Consider the following 16,862-nt stretch of genomic DNA (forward strand, 5'->3'; position numbering starts at 1 on the left):
AAAAAAAAAAAAAAAAAAAAAAAAAAAAAAAAAAAAAAAAAAAAAAAAAAAAAAAAAAAAAAAAAAAAAGCTATCCCCCTTTCTCTTTTACCAATGTACCTGATTTTATGTTGAAGTATTTGATCCATTTGCAGTAAAGCTTTGTGTGGGGTGATAAGTATGGATATATTTTGATCCTTCAACATGCACCTATCCCAGTTTGACCAGTACCCTTTGTTGAAGATTTTGGTCCCCCCCCCCAGGGTGTATTTCTGGCCTCTTTTCAAATATCAGATGTCCATAATCGTGTAGGTGTATGCCTGGGTCTTCAATTTGATTCCACTGATCAAGGTGTCTGTTTTTATGCCAAGACCATGTGGTTTCTATTACTATAATTTTGTAGTACAACTTGAAATCCAGAATGGTGACACTTCCAGTGTTCTTTATTATTCAGGATTGGCTAAGCATTCCTGTTTTGGCATGTGTGTGTGTGTGTGTGTTTCCACATGAAGCTGAACATTGTCCTTTCAAGATCTTTGAAGAATTGTGTTAGAATTTTGATGGGGATTTCATCTAATCTGTAGATTGCTTTTGGTAGGATCGCCATTTCTACAGTATTAGTCCATTTTTTTTTTCAGAAAATAAAAAAATAATGAAAGGTATAAAGATGTCATACTAGAACATGCATAGCTCAAGTTAGAGCAGAGGCAAAGGCTTATTTATAGACGAATTTTTAAAAAGTAAATTACCTTATGCCTTTAACATAAACCTGCCTAATTATTCTTTATGTACTAGAAAAAGAAATGAACATTACTCACCATGGAGAAGGTTGCTGAAAATGAACTTTTCTATGCTATTTTTCCACTTAAAAATTAAAATTTGAGCTGGGTGTTGTGGCACACACCTTTAGTCCCAGCACTCCAGAGGCAGAGGCAGGTGAATCTCTGAGTTTGAGGCCAGCATGGTCTACTGAGCAGAGTTCCAGAACAGCCACAACTACACAGAGAAACCCCGTTTCAAAAACTCAATCAATCAATCAATCAATCAATCAGTAAATAAAATGAAGACTTGATACTCTTATAGGGAGGAAGGAATGTTACTAAACTCCTTTTTCAGTGAAGGCAGAGAGAGTCTGAAAAAAGGAGAAGGGGAGGTGAGTGGGAGGAGCTATGGCGACTGCAGAGGGAGACACTACAACAGAGACTCTGTTCTGTACCTCATTCTCTAAGGGATATGAAGCCAATCTGTGTACCGAAGTTAAGGCCATCTCGGACATGGGAGAAAAACTTCTCAGGATGGCAGGACGTGCAGAGGTCAAGATCTTCCTTCTGGTCTTGAATGTTCTGTGGAAGAATTCCTCCTCTTTCTAGAAGAATCCTTAGAAGGAAGATTTTTCAAAAGACAGCAAGAGTTTATTTTACAGCTGGTGAAAGCACATGAAAAAGGTATTTGTACTTGTGTGGCCACATTCCCAGAAAGAGCTCAGAACAACAGGAATAGCTATTCACTATTAACAATTAAAATGGTTTTTTCCATGTGTGCATGTCAGCTTCTTAAATATTTGCTACCTGGATTGTGTGGGAAGTTACTTACTGTTCCTTGCAGTCATTTTCACCTCAGAAACAATACGCAGTAGTCAAACTTTCAGCACCACATTGAAATCCAACGCACCTGGTGGCTTTTCGGATGTCAACGTAGGGTCTCGCTGAGTCAAACTGTCTCACACATGAAGGATGAAGACTGTGAAAAGAGACTGCTGACTCTTTGGGAAGAGTGAAGCAGCAAGATCCCACTGAAGGTCCCAGAACAACCATAATGTCTTCCACATCACAGCCATATTCTGCTATCATAGCATTCACAGTAGCCATAGCCACACCCAACAATGTACCTTTCCAGCCTGGTAAATGGGAAGAAAAGACAAGGGAAGTTAAAAATGTAGAACTTCAACTGCTTTCATGTCTCAGTGAAAAATTAACAGCTGTGGCTTATGTGTTCAAAGTCCAGGTATAATAGATGAGCCACAAAACTAATGACCACATTACAGTACTGACTTTACCATTAGATGAGCCACACAGAGCACCTTACAGAATGGACGGTTAAAGGGAGTTTCTTTTGAAAGTGGTATTGATGTTTAGCCTCCATTGGAATGATGTCCTTTTAGTCCTCTCCCTTTCTTTCTAGGGTAAGGAAACACATGAAATGTGACATTTAAACTACTTCAAGTGTGCAACTCAGAATTCATATTTGCAGTGTTCAATTTCGAGAATTCTTTCATCTTGCAAATTTGAAACTATATTCACAAACAAAATCATTTCTCCCTTCCTATAAATGTTGTGTTTGTTGTTTATGAATTTGATGATGGGAGGGGTACCATATTGAATTTGTCTTTCTGCGACTGCCTTATTGCACCAAGTATGAACACCAGAAGGTTCATCTGTGTCGCAGCGTGTGTCAGAATGTACTGTCCTTTTAAGGTAAAACATTGTATCCCATATAACACATCACAGTTTGCTACTTACTCATTTGTCACTGGGCATTCAAGTTGTTTCTTCTTTGCATGCCGTATAAGTCAGGGTGCTGTACACACAGACATGAGTTCTCTTGGACACAGACCCAGAATTAGAATTGCTAGCTCCAATGGCAATTCTATTTTGAACTTGCTAAGGAATCGACAGTTTTTGTTGTTGTTTTTGAGGCAGGGTCTCACTATGTAGCCAGAATCCACTCTGTACATCAAACTCAGAGATCTGCTTGCCTCTGCCCCCCAAGAGCTGAGACTGAAGTGTTACTGTACCCAGAAGGTCTGTCTAGAGTGACTCTCCACTTCCGTCACACTCACCACCTGAGAGGTGTTTTGTCTGCTAGACCACACTAATGGATGAATGATGAGATGGTGGTTTTGATTAGCATTTCTTTAATTATGAATGGTGTTGATTAACTTTTATTATGCTTCTTAGCCATTTGCAAATCATTTTAAAAAGGAAAAGGAAAAATTCTACTCCTTAACTTCTAACCTTCCTGCCTCAAACTCCTGAGTGCTGGGATTATACGTTTGTGCCACCACACCCAGTTTGTTGATGCAAGATACGGAACAGACCCTGTCATGCTTGCCAAGTGAGCACCATACCAGTGGAGTTACACCCCAACGCCTTTACCCACGTAAAATCCAGCTGTTGTTTTACTATAATTCAGGTGTTGGATTTTGCAAAAAAATTTCTGCCTCTGGACTCCTTTGATGCTTTTGGGGGGGGGATGATCTTGGTTTTTTTTTTTTTTTTTTTTTTCCTGCTTTGGAGACCTAAAAACTCTATTACCTAATCCAAAGACACAAATACTTACAATGTTGGTTTTATAATTTTGCCTCTTACAACTTAAGTCCTTGTCCATTCTGACCTAATTTTTAAATAAATAGTAGTCTGGTAAGGGCCAGATCCTTCTCTTGCACGTGGATGTCTGCTTCTCCCCGCTCCACTGCTGGAACGGACCATTCTTTCCTCATTGAATAACTGGTTTGGCATCTTTGTTGAAAAGCTTTCACCCGCAGTGAAGTTATCTGAAACACGTGGGCTCTCTATTCTATTTTTCCATTCATGGATATAGACAAGCATGTAAACGTTCTTGGTTTTGTTTTGTTTTCCTCTGACTGCTTTTACCCATGCTGTTTTGCCTCTGTGAACTCCTTTCTATAACATCCTGAACATTCCCTATTCCCTGGTGCCCAGAGTATCTTGAAACGCTCGAAGAGTTGCTCTTTGGTTATTACAATAACTATGGTTATTATGCACATTAAAAACTGCAAGGACTAAAGATAATTTAGTTTGTACTTCAGGATTGTCTTGCCCTAAATGTTAATTCTATAGCTTTGCTTAGAAATATTGACAATCTTAAACCTATAGATTGTTGAATATCACAAGATACCACCTACTTAGGGAATTCTAGTCTGATCCGTCTAATTCGAATTGTATATTCCTTATATCTGTTTCTGTAGTAAGATTATGCAGGCCTCATCCTACCACAAAGCAATGCAATTTACATCTATGCCGATGAGAAAACCACCCTGTATTGCAAATTCAGAAAACCTTAAGTGATTAACACACCTACCGGAGTGAGCAACCCCACACGCCTTTTTCACAGGATCTGCGAAGACGATGGGTATACAGTCGGCGCCAAGAGCAGTGATTGTGACTCCTCTCTGATTTGTGACGATCCCATCATAAGATTCAGGCTCCTTCTTCCCCATAACCCACACTTCACTGGCGTGATCAGTCTAACACGAAACACAGAGCAAAATGTCTGGAAAACGAAACATCTTACATGTGAGCTTTTCTACAAGAACTGGTCACAAAATGAGGTAGTCAGGGTATGATCATTCGCTTCCATAAGTGATAAAATGACAAATATAACCACATCTGCAGATGTGGTTCCTAGGGAAGTAGACTCAGAAGTCTTGACCATCCCCCATCAGAGATAAGCACATCTTCACTCTGAGTACTTCTCCCAAAAGGCAAGTTTCACTTTCTTTGCAGAAATGTGAAAGTACCAAGTGAGGGATTTCCCCCTTTTATTAGACTCAGTTCTATCTAGAGTTCTTATTTAACAGATTTCTCCTCTCTTAGGCCCTAGTCCTCCCTGCTTGTCACTTAAGAAGTGAGGCTCCAAACTTTTCCCTGATCACTCAGGGACCTTTCTTCTATATTGAAAGGGTCATAGGGGTTTTATACTCTCTCAAAAGTTAACTATACTTCTAGAATTGAGGCGGTCTAGATGAAACACAGACACACATGTATGTGAGCACACACATATAGAGAGAAGGTAATTTCAGCATCATCGTAAAATGTTAGACGAAGCACCAGAAACAAAAGTTAAATAACTTAAGGGTTATATAAATATACTGAGAATAAGACCAAAAATCTACCTTTATTCGGTAAAATTTCTCTGCGTTAAATCCTGCAGCATTTGCCAACCTACGAACATTTTCTTGAACAACGACTTTGGGATCTCTCCTTTTGGAACTACTGAAAAGATTGAGGGAGCTGAGAGTGGGTACAGAAGATATGCCCCCTGTCCGTGTGGTAAATCCATGCAGGAAGATGTCTGTTGAGGAAAAGTGGGAGTGAGTCAAAGGATGTTCTACAAAAGGCTAAACAACAGCATACAAAAGACAGCCTCTCCATCAGGCCTTCCTGGTCACCCCAGCCTGCAATAATTGATCTTGTTTCTAATTCAGGCTGCTCTTTGTACCTCCAGGTGATGTCACACAGTACTGTGTGTTTTACCTCCCCGTGGGACTGCTGCTCTTCCCAAGGTACTTTCATTTCATCTGGTAGAAGTAACATACAGCTCACAATTAATCCTACGTATCCAAAGAGGATTATTTGAAAGTTTATTCTTCTATTAAAATGCCCAGAGAGTTGGGGTTTCAGCATGTCTACGTAAAAGATTTTCCAGGTCAGAAAAAAAGAACTTTTTTTAGGAGTGTTGGGAGATTTGCCTTAGAGCTGAATTTGCATAGTGCAGATTTGTTTTTTAGGAGCAGCTCTGATGAAGTCATCCCTTGATGCAGCTGACCCACATGTCCTAAACCCCCCATGTTGCGAAACATGAACAGTTCACAAGAGTCAACAGAGAGAAGAAAAAGGGAAGTGAGGAACTTCTGAAGAAAGTTTGGGTTTTCACTGCAATACAGAGGACAGCGTGGAAGGTACCTGGGATCAGAGGAGACGTGACAATAGTTAGGTCCCCTTTCAGCGCTGGCAGGCTTCTCAAGTATGTTTCTATTTCACGCTGGATGTCTTCTAGTTCATGAGTTGTGGTCACGTTTATTCCAGTGGATGGTTTCAAAAGGCCATCCCTCCAAGCTAACTGTAAATCTTCAAACTCAAACTCATACACCTCGGTGAAGAGTTGGCCAACGTAAGCCTTCATTAACAGTTTCCTGTGCTCGGGGACAATCACCTTAATGCAACTCAGGTTTTCTTCATCAATTTTCTGTTTAATTGTATACAAAGAGGCAGCCAGGCTGGGATGGCTAACAGTCTCATATTTTCCCTCGAGACGTGATAAGCCATTTCCTGCTTCCAATACACAGAGGCCATACTCCCCATCCTTTTCCTTGCTGGCATTTCTGCAACATATTATGCAAAGGAACTTGGCCTTGGGAGTGTGGTGGTAGTGAATACCGTCCAGTGTCTCCAGTAAGGTCTCATGGCAGTTTTTCTGTGCATCCAACTGTAAACCAGAGAGATCAATCAAGACTGCTTCTGCCATTCTTCAAACAGGCACTCTTTTTTGCCCCAAAGACTTTTTATGCCATAGCAGCTGTAAAGAAAAGTGATCACAAATAACAATAAATTCGATCTTCTTATAGATACAACCGAAATTTGTGGTGGACAAAAAAAAAAAAAATAAAAATAAAAATAGGAAGTAAATTGCATCAATACAAAAAGTAACCAAAATAAATGTAGCGTGCAGAGCAGAAAAGCCAGTGCACCATTCATCCTGACAATTAAGGGCAGAGTCATCTTTTATTTTGTGAACAGCTGGGTACATTTTTATAGAATAGAAATTATGCTTTGTTTTCTTTATAGTAGATTTGAAGTACAAAATTACTTGTGGTCTGAAATCAAGTTTTTTTAATTATAGCATGTAATCTGTTATTTAATTATAGCATCTATCTGTTATGTCATTATCCCCATCATGTCTATAAGATTAAATCACATCTCATGAAATACTGAAGTCTCACCTTTAGGATATTAAGTTGAGCAGTATCAGCAGTCAACCTTATTTGGGAGTTGCGGTTGGGACAGGGGTTTGAGGCAGAGCTTCTCTGTCTAACAGCCCCAGCAGTCCTGGAACTAGCTATGTAGACCAGGCTGGCTTTGAGCCTCCCAAGTGCTGGGATTAAAGGTGTATGTCACCATAAATAAATAAATAAATAAATAAATAAATAAATAAATAAATAAATAAATAAGAAAGAAAGAAAGAAAGAAAGAAAGAAAGAAAGAAAGAAAGAAAGAAAGAAAGAGTAAAGGTGTCTGTCACCATAAGCAAACAAACAAACGCACTCATTTTTTTAAAGGTAAAAGCTAGCCTATAGGCTGGGCTTTCTCCCCAGATTTACAGTCCTCCGCACTTGGGATAATCCCAAAAGGCACTGCAACTTGGATCAGGGGCGATTTCTGACCACTTGCACTTTCTCTGTCCTCCCCGTCCAGGCTGGAGCTCCCCTCTGCCGACCCTGTGCCCCTCAATTCTGACCCCTACCATTGCTAAGCCTTCACCCCCGACGCCCACCCCAACCTCCGCCCGCCCCGCAGGGCACTGGCGCCTTCGTTCATTCTTTCCGCCAGCCGTGCAGGCGACCTCGGAGGAGCCTGGACTGCACAGCGTCCATCTGTCCCGTCGCCGCGCCGACCTCCCCTCCGCCCGGGACTCACCGCGGGGCGGCTTCCCGCGCTCTCCTCGGCGGCCGCGAGCTGGGGCGTGAGCTGCAGGCTCGGCGCTCGAACCCCAGCGGCTCCCGAAGTCACCGGCCAGCCGGTCCGCCCGCCTCACCGTGTCCCCGGGCCTCCGGGCGGCCTCGGGCTCCCGCGGGCGTGCGCCCGGGTTCGGGTGTTCCCGCCACGGCCGCGGGGCGGCGCCCTGGAGACGCAAGGCCGAGCCCTTTGCGGGGGATTCCCGCGCCGCTCAGCAGTTCCGGGTCAGCGCCCGCAGTCACGGTGGAGGCCGCCTGAGGCCCGGGCGCTGAGGCGCGGAGGCCCGGAGAGCCGCGGGCGAGCGCGTCCCGTGAGGCGCCCGGAAGGGAAGGGAAGAAGCGTCCCCTCTCCCCGCGGGCCGTGGCGACTCCAGAAGGATCTGCTGACCCAGCAGTGTGGCCAGCTTGTCACTTAGCGCCCTCCAATCCGGGCTCAAGTAAGGGGACTCCGGTGACTTTTGTGGGGGAGTGGCTGTTTTTTTTTTTTTTTTTTCACTTTTTCTTTAGTTTTTAAGTTTCTAGTTAGTTTTCATTTTCCCCCCCTTTCGGCTGTACTTTCATTTGGGACCAACATCCTTGTGCTGGCAACGTCGATTTCTCTTAAGCCCCCCCCACCCCACCCCCCAAAAAGTGTGTCCCCTCACAGGACGGAATGCATTCATTCTTACAGTAGCAATAAGATAAAAATTAAGGCTCCTTTGTCCCCCAAGGGTTTAATGTTATTTATTTAAAAACAACAATATGAAAACCAAGTACTGTTGTAAATGGAAAAATAACCACTCTTCAAAATATATGAGAAGGTAAGAGAAAGCGCATTTTCTGAGGACTGGCAATGGAGGAAGGAGAGGCCCTCCGTTTTCCTTGGGCTTCCTCCAAGTGCTCAAGTGTTTCCTGAATGAGAAGGCTCTAGGGAATCTGGGAGTGTAGAAGAGTCTTGTTAAGTGTGCACCCATCTCAACTTGACTAGCGACCAAGGTAACCAGCCCACATAGATCCTACTCCAGGCCATGTGATCACTTTCAGAGGGCACACATTGTATGCTCACTGGACACTTCCAGGAACCCTGAGGGATAGATAACACAGATCTGATCAGACATGCATGCCTTGGCATAAACTTGCTGTCAGTTAAGGAAAATGGATTTTTTATTTTTATTTTTTAACTTACAAAGCAAGTTTAGAGGCTTTTTTTTTTCTTGTTTTCATGTCCAAGGGTGAGAGCTCAGGATTCATTCATGCAACAGCTCTGGCAGTAACAAAACTTTCAAAATAGCAAAATAGCGAAGTTGTTAGGGAAGTTGTGATAATGTATTTACATACCATTTCCTTCAGCATCTGGTCTGTCTGGACTGCATTTCTTAACACTCTCTCCCCTTTTCCAGGCTCCTCCAGAGCCTCTCAATCCTGATTGCACATGGGAACAAGTAGAACTTAATAGTAGAGTGGGTACCCCACACCCCGGCTGCAGATTGACTCAGAGTCTATGGGAGTCAGGCCTGGGCTTGTTTTGTTCTGCTTTTTTATTTTCATCTCGCAGATGATTCACATGCATAATTCATTTTGGAAGAAAAAAACAAACAGCAAACTCCTCAAGCCATGCAAGTAAAGGCTGTTCTATCGTAGGCCATCTACAATTCTTTACATTTGCTGCTTGTTGTACTTTGAACACATTTCTTTTGTGAGCTGACCTGCTCTCGGTTGCTCAATACCCTTCAAGCTTAAACTTAACCTTCCTGGAGGCCTGGTTGCCTCACTTCGAAGAATAGCTTCCTTGGGATTTTCATGTACAAGGAGCCCTCTGATAGACACAGTCTGAACTCATGGCCAAACAGTACACTGCAAAGTTTGGCTAGACCCTGAATCACACATTTTATAGCAATGAAAGTTCTTACAGGTTATGGAGGTTTGGTCTATGTAAAGCTTTTAAAAAGAAGACAAAACTAAGCCAGAATGTTGTCAACAAATGTAGCGTAGTATCGTAAACTTATTTTAATCTAGCTGATGCTCATGTGTCAATCAACTGAGAAATCCCAGAGCCTTTTTGTACATGATCAACTTATTTTCCTGTATTGCATCTCTTGCATAAAGCACACATCTCTATCTCTAAACATAAAAGAGTCCCCAATATTCTGTTTCTTTAAGAGGAAAATAGTTTAAAGGCACCTTTAAAGCCATGAGAATGCAAGCTTACTCTTTAGCATCTTTGATAGTTATCTCACGCCCTTTACTGTGTCTTTAGAAATCATTAAACAGACTACGGAGAAGCAAAAACTTTATTTCTATACCATATAATTGGCTTGCATCATATTTACTTAAGTTATAAGAGCATAGTATCAAGTATAGCTGGCATGAACAGGTTTGATAGCAAACATATAATTTATGATATGGTTGTATAGTTCAACTGGTAGAACCAAACCAGGACAACACACCTGAGAGCAGTTTTCTAACCATGCTCATTAGGCGTACTGTGGGAACTAACCACCCAGGACTCACAAACGGAGTAGGAAAAGGGAGGTGGTTAGAAGCCAAGTGTAGATAGGCTAAGACTACCTCTGTATTTTAATTATTTGAAGGTATGTCTTAGAGGCAGTATTTAAGGGACTTTATTATTGAGGAAAACTCTTGGGAAATTGCTATATATCATACTATATTGTAAATCTTATGAGATGGTAGAAATTTTGAAAGCTATGATCAATTTTTTAAAATGTGTATAACCTTTATTTTGTGAGTATTTGTGTGTGTGTGTGTGTGTGTGAGAGAGAGAGAGAGAGAGAGAGACAGACAGACAGACAGACAGACAGACAGAGACAGAAACAGAGACAGAGACAGAAAGCAAGCTCATGCATGTGGAGGTCAGGTGACATCTTCCTTGAGTCAGTTCTCATCTCCACTGTGTGAATCTCAGCGATTGAATTCAGGCTATCAGGGTTAGCTTCAGGCATCTTTACTGCGCCACCTCACTGGCCTAAACAGTTATTTTTAAGCCATTTGAATGAAAGTTTTTGTGTCTTTTCAGAATAGGCCATGTAACCTATACCAATTTCCATGTTAATAGCCCCTGCTAAGTTTGCTGGGACTGCCAAAACAAATGACCACAAACTGGATGACTTAACAGAAATTTGATCTTCATCAATTATAGAGACAAAAATAGTAAATGAAGTGTTGCCACGACCGACCTTGTATCATTTGAAAGGTTTTTGTTCTCCTATCATTTCTTATTGAAAAAAAATTTCATATAATATATTCTGATCATACTTTCCCCCTTTCCTAACTCCTCCTAGATCCTCCCCTCCCACCCAACTTCAATCCCGGATCCCTTCTTTCTCTCTTTAAAAAACAAGCACACACACACACACCTCACAAAAACTCAAAATTGAAAACCAAAGGCCAATAAGGGGGGGGGGAGTCCCAAACAAAACTATAGGAGACCAAAGTAACACTGAGTTTGTTTTATGTTGGCATCTAGTGCTGGTCATGGGACCTGTCCTGATGTATGGTTTAAATGCCCAGTGAGACTCCATTGAGGAAGACTAATTTTTCCTTTGCAAGCAGGTACCACTTTGAGATAGTTCTTGGTGAGACATGGAATCCCATGTCAACGTTTCCTTCTCAGAGCTGAGCCCCCAGCTGGCTTGAAGTTGTGCAGGCCTTGTGCATTCTGTCAGAGTCTTTGTGAGTTCACATGTGCATCATTCCTGTTGAGTCTGAAAGGCATTGTTTCTTAGGTGTCATTCATGCCCTCTGGCTGGCAATCTCTGCCCCTTCTTCCCTATAGATCCCTGAGCATTGAGGGAAGAGTATGATCAAGACATCCCATGTAGGAATGAGAGTTCCAATATTTCTTGCTCTGCACATTGTCTAGTTGTGGGTCCCTGCGTTAGACCCCATTTACTTCAAGAAGCAGCCTCTTTGGTAATAGCTAAGTACAGATCTATAGGTATGGCAGACCATTTTTAGAAGTAATTTTATTGCTATGTTCCTTCAGGTGAACAGTAGTATCTGGCTTTCCCCTAGATCCTTGGCCTATCCAATCTTAGGTTCTTGGCCACTTTAGCTATGTCAGGCATAAATTCTACCTCACAGAATGATTGGTTACTGCCACATCTTTGTCACTATTACAGCAGCATATCACATAGGCAGGTCACCATTGTAGGTTGCACAGTTCATGCTGGGTTTTGATTACCTTTGTTCTCTGGTAGAATGCAGATTACCTTCTAGTACCAGGAACTAGTACTAGTCAGTAGAGGGGAAGCCTTTAGTTAAGCACCAACTTGACTTTTCTCTGTTTGCTGAGGTATAAAAGTGTTGTCTGCACCAATAGGGTCTTACCATCAGCTTGTAGAAACCAACCAGTGATTTATGCAATAGCTTGACATGTTTGGGTTCCTTTGGCCAGTGACTCAACTAATTGATGGCATTAGAAGTTTCACTCGGTAAGATACCTAGTTGGGGCATTCTCTCGCTTATTATTTGAAGACTCCATTTATATTTCTTTAGTATGTATATAAAGCATATACATATTACATGTATATGTATAATACATATACATATCACATAATATATACATTCCTAAAATAGTAAGTTTCTTTAGTAGTGTTTCCATATTAACCCTCAAGTGGCCTTTAGTGTTAGTTGGCCCTCCCCATAGTCCATCAGTTACCCATCTCTTCCATACCTCTCCTCCTACTCCAGTCTCCCCTTTACATCTGTCCTTAGTAATAAATTCTATTTCTCCTTCCTTGGGATAACTCCCCCCTCCCCCAGTCCCTTTACTTAGTAATTAACCTCTGTGGTTATACTAATTTTAGCACACATATTGAAGGCTTAAAAGCTAAATCTAACATCCACATATAATAGAAAACATACAAACAGTATTTGGCTTTTTGGGGGTGTGGAGGGGTTACCTTAGTCAAGATGAACTTTTGTTGTTTGTTTTGTTTTGCTTTGTTTTAGCTCCATCCATTGACCTGCAATTTTCTTAATTTTGTTTTTCTGCTTTTTAAAGTAACTTATTAATATCCCATTGTGTAACTATCCCACATTTTCACTATCCATTCATTATTTGATGGGCTTCTAGGCTGTTTGCATTTTCTAGCTGTTATGACTAGAGCAGCAGTGAACATGGATGAGCAAGTGTTTGTGTAGTAAGATTTAGAGTCCTTTGGGCATATGTCCAAGTGTGCTGTAGCTGGATATTGAAGCAGATTAATCTCCAGCTTCCTGAGAAAGCCACACTGATTTCCATAGTGGCAGTACAAGTTTGCATTCCCACAAACACCGAATAAGTGTTCCCCTTGCCCCACATCCTCCCAGCATGAGCTTTGCTTTATTGATCTTGGCCATTCTGACTTGTATAAGATGAAATCTCAAAGTAGCTTTAATTTACATTTTCCTGATGGCTAAGGATATTGAACATTTGTTTAAGTGTTTCTTAACTCTTTTATCATTTGAGAAGTTTCTGATTAGTTCCTAACCTCATTTTTAATTGGGTTATCTGTTTTCTTAATGTTCAGTTATTTTTATTTATCTATTTTAGATGTTATCCCACAATCAGACATATGGCTGGTAAAATCTGTTTTCATTCCATGGCCTGGCACATGGCCATCATTTGCCAGCATGATGGTGTCTTTGGCCTAGAGAAGCCTCTCATCTTTGTGAGGTTCCATGCAGTAGTTGTTGTTCCAACTGCCCGTACTGTCAGTTCAGCTCAGAGAGTCTTTCCTGTGCTGATGAGTTCAAACCTACTTTCTCTTCTCGCAGATATTTAAGGTCTTATGTTGAGGTCCTTGGTCAATTTGAGTTTTGTGCAGGTGATAAATATGGGTGCATTAGAACTATTCTACATGCAACCATCCAGTTTGATCAACATTTGTTGAAGATGCTGTCTTTCTCCAGTTTATATTTTTGGGTCCTTTGTAAAAACTGGAGTGTCCATAGATGTATGTTTTTATCTTTGGGTCTTCAATTCTATTGATCAACATTTCTGGTATGGTGTGCTGTTTTTATTGCTATAGAGTTTTGGTACAACTTAAAATCTGATATGATGATAGAACCAAAAGTCCTTATATTATTCAGGATTTTTATTTAGCTCTCCAGGGTTTTTGTGTCTCCATTAGAAGGTAATAATTTTTTTTCAGTTGATGTGAAGAATTGTGTTGGAATTTAGGTGGGAATTTTGGTCAGTCTGTATTTTATTTTTGGTGGGGTGGATACTTTACAATATTAATCCTACCAATCCATGGGAAATGTTTCTATCTTTTGGCATCTTCTTCAGTCTCTCTCTTCAGTGTCTTAAACTACAAGTCTTTCACTTGCTTAGTGTGGTTGTTTGAGTGAAAATGGCCCCCATAAGCTCACAGGGAGTGGCACTATTAGGAGGTGTGGCTTTTTGGGAGTAGATGTGGCCTTGCTGGAGGAAGTCTGTCAATGGGGGGTGGGCTTTGAGGTTTCAAATGCTCAAACCAGGCCTAGTGTCACTCTTTCTTCCTGCCTCCTATGGATCCAGATGTAGAACTTTCAGCTACCTTGGTAAACCACTCTGGAAATCAGTTGGGCGGTTCCTCAGAAAATTGGACACAGTGCTACCTAAGGACCCAGATATGCCACTCCTGGGCATATACCCAGAAGATGCTCCAACATATAATAAGGACACATGCTCCACTATGTTCATAGCAGCCTTATTTATAATAGCCAGAAGCTGGAAAGAACCCAGATGTCCTTCAACAGAGGAATGGATACAGAAAATATGGTACATTTACACAATGGAGTACTACTCAGCTATTAAAAACAGTGAATTCATGAAATTCTTAGACAAGTGGATAGAACTAGAAAATATCATCCCGAGTAAGGTAACCCAATCGCAAAAGAACACACATGGTATGCACTCACTGATGATAAGTGGATATTAGCCCAAAAATCCAAATAACCAAGATACAATTCACAGATCACATGAAGCTCATGAAGAAGGAAGACCAAAGTGTGGGTGATTTAGTCCTTCTTAGAAGGAGAACAAAATACTCACAAGAGCAAATATGGAGATAAAGTGTAGAGCAGAGACTGAAGAAAAAGCCATCCAGAGACTGTTCCACCTGGGGGATTCATCCCATATACAATTACCAAACACTATTGCAGATGCTAAGAAGTGCATGCTCAAAGGAGCTTGATATGGCTGTCTCCTGTTTTTGTTTTTGTTTTTTTGGTTTTTCGAGACAGGGTTTCTCTGTATAGCCCTGGCTGTCCTGGAACTCACTTTGTAGACCAGGCTGGCCTCGAACTCAGAAATCTGCCTGCCTCTGCCTCCCGAGTGCTGGGATTAAAGGCGTGCGCCACCATGCCTGGCTATGGCTGTCTCCTGAGAGGCCCTGCCAGAGCCTTACAAATACAGAGGTAGATTCTTGCAGGCAACCATTGGACTGAGTGCAGGGTCCCCAATAGAGGAGTTGAACGGTTTGCAACCCCATAGGAAGAACAACAATATCAACCAACCAGATTCCCCCAGAGCTCCCTGGGAGTAAGCCATCAACAAAGGAGTACCCATGGCTCCAGCTGCATATGTAGCAGTAGCAGGGGATGGCCTTGTCATGCATCGGTGGAAGCAGAGATCCTTGGTCCTATGAAGGCTGGATTGATGCCCCAGTGAAGGGAAATTGAGGGCAGGGAGGTGGGAGTGTGGGTGGGTGAACACCCTCATAGAAGCAGGGGGAGGGAGGATAGGATAGAGGGTTTCTAGGAGGGGGGGAAACCAGGGAAGGGGTTAACATTTGAAATGTAAATAAAGAAAATATCCAATAAAAAAGAAAAAAAAGAGTTCCCAGCTACCTCTTCAACATCATGTCATCATGTCTGCCTGTATGCTGCCATGTTTCCTACCATGATGATAATGAACTGATCCTCTGAGCTGTAAGCCAGCCCCCAATTAAATATTTTCCTTTACAAGAGTTACTGTGTTCGTGGTGTCTCTTTATAGCAATAAACCATTTTTTTGAGGCTACTGTAAAAAGTGCTGCTTCCCTGATGTCTTTCTCAATATATTTGTCATTTGTATATAGGAAAGCTTCTGATTTATTTGTGTTATTTTTGTTTCCTACTACTTTGCTGAACATTTTTATGAGTCTTAGAGATTTCCTTGTGGAATTTTTAGGATCTTTTCTGTATAAAACTTTGTCTTCCGCAAATCAAGATACTTCTCCCTTTCCTATTTGTAACACCTAGATCTCCTTCAATTGTCGAGTTAAGTCTTCTGTTCTAGTTAAGGCTTCAAGTGCTGAGCAAGTAGGGAGAGAGTGGGCATTCTTTCCTTGTTCTTGATTTTACTGGAAATGCTTTGATTTTCTCTTCAATTAGGTTAATGTTGGCTGTGGGCTTTCTGTAAATTATCTTTGAGGCATGTCACTTGTACCCCTTGTCTCTCCCTAGGACTTTTATCATGAAAGGATGTTAGATTTTTTTCCTCCCAAAGACCTTTTCTGCACCTAATGAGATGATTGTGTGGGTTTTGTCTTTCAGTTTGTTTATGTGGTAGGTTATGTTTATAGATTTTTGTATGCTGAACTGTCCCTGCATTATTGTGATGAACCCTACATAATCATGGTGGATAATTTTTTAAAGTATTCTTGAATTCAATTGGCAAGTATTTTACTTAGAATTTTTGCATCTATGTTTAGAAGATCTATTGGTCTGTAATTTTCTTTTTTTTGTTAGTTCTTTGTGTGGTCAGTTATCAGGGTAATAGTGGTCTCATAAAATTAGGAAGTGTTCCTTCAGTTTTTATTTTGTGAAATACTCCGAGGAGAAGTACCAATATTAATTCTTTGAAGTACTAGTAGAATTCTGAGCTGAATCCATTTTTTTGGGTTGTTTTGTTTTGGGTTGAAAGGCTTTTAATTACTACTTCTACTTCTATAGGGGATATGGATCTGCTTAAAATGCTTCTTGATTTAACTTTGGTGTAAAATCAAAGTATATATCAAGAAAATCATCTAGTTTTTTTTTAAGTATATCCTTATGATTCTCTAGGTTTCCTCAGTGTCCGTTGTAATGTCATCTCTAATTTGGACCTTTGATCTGTGTTGTTTAGTTTATTTGGCTAAGGGTTTTTCAGTTTTACATATTTTCTAAAAGAGCTAACTTTTTGTTCATTGACTGTCATTTTGTTGTGGTGGTTATTTGTTTCTGTTTCATTGATCTCTTGCTGTCTATCTGTTCTTTTGAGGTGTTGTCTCCTCTTATCCTTCTTTTTTAATTTCTTTTTTATTTTTTATTAGGTATTTTCTTCATTTACATTTCCATTGCTATCCCAAAAGTCCCCCATGCCCTCTCCCCCACTCCCCTACCCACCCACTCCCACTTCTTGGCCCTGGCATTCCCCTGTACTGAGGCATATAAAGTTTGCAAGACCAATGGGCCTCTCTTT

At 41.1% G+C, this 16,862-nt stretch overlaps 2 protein-coding genes across 9 annotated transcripts in view; one reads left to right on the plus strand and one right to left on the minus strand.

Moving 5' to 3' along the window:
- Lacc1 (laccase domain containing 1) overlaps positions 1-7,689 on the minus strand; it is a 12,185-nt gene extending 4,496 nt beyond the window's left edge. For 2 of the 5 annotated variants that reach the window (XM_029469197.1, XM_029469198.1), the window contains exons 1-6: positions 7,416-7,689; positions 5,685-6,297; positions 4,895-5,073; positions 4,081-4,246; positions 1,651-1,876; positions 1,196-1,356 (exon numbers count right to left, since the gene is read on the minus strand). In XM_029469197.1, the coding sequence (XP_029325057.1) occupies positions 1,197-1,356; positions 1,651-1,876; positions 4,081-4,246; positions 4,895-5,073; positions 5,685-6,246 (1,293 nt within the window). In that variant the 5' untranslated portion in view covers positions 6,247-6,297; positions 7,416-7,689 and the 3' untranslated portion in view covers position 1,196. Of the gene's footprint in view, positions 1-1,195; positions 1,357-1,650; positions 1,877-4,080; positions 4,247-4,894; positions 5,074-5,684; positions 6,298-6,721; positions 6,874-7,415 lie in introns of all 5 variants that reach the window. The other 3 variants (XM_021182395.2, XM_029469199.1, XM_029469200.1) reach the window with 3 other exon arrangements.
- A 1-nt stretch (position 7,690) lies between these two features.
- Ccdc122 (coiled-coil domain containing 122) overlaps positions 7,691-16,862 on the plus strand; it is a 64,885-nt gene continuing 55,713 nt past the window's right edge. For 2 of the 4 annotated variants that reach the window (XM_021182396.2, XM_021182397.2), the window contains exon 1: positions 7,691-7,890. The gene's annotated coding sequence lies outside the window, so the exon portion shown is untranslated. Of the gene's footprint in view, positions 7,891-8,112; positions 8,254-16,862 lie in introns of those variants that run through there. The other 2 variants (XM_029469201.1, XM_029469202.1) reach the window with 2 other exon arrangements.

This window comes from Mus caroli, chromosome 14 (genome assembly GCF_900094665.2).
Source record: "Mus caroli chromosome 14, CAROLI_EIJ_v1.1, whole genome shotgun sequence".
NCBI classification, from domain to species: domain Eukaryota; kingdom Metazoa; phylum Chordata; class Mammalia; order Rodentia; family Muridae; genus Mus; species Mus caroli.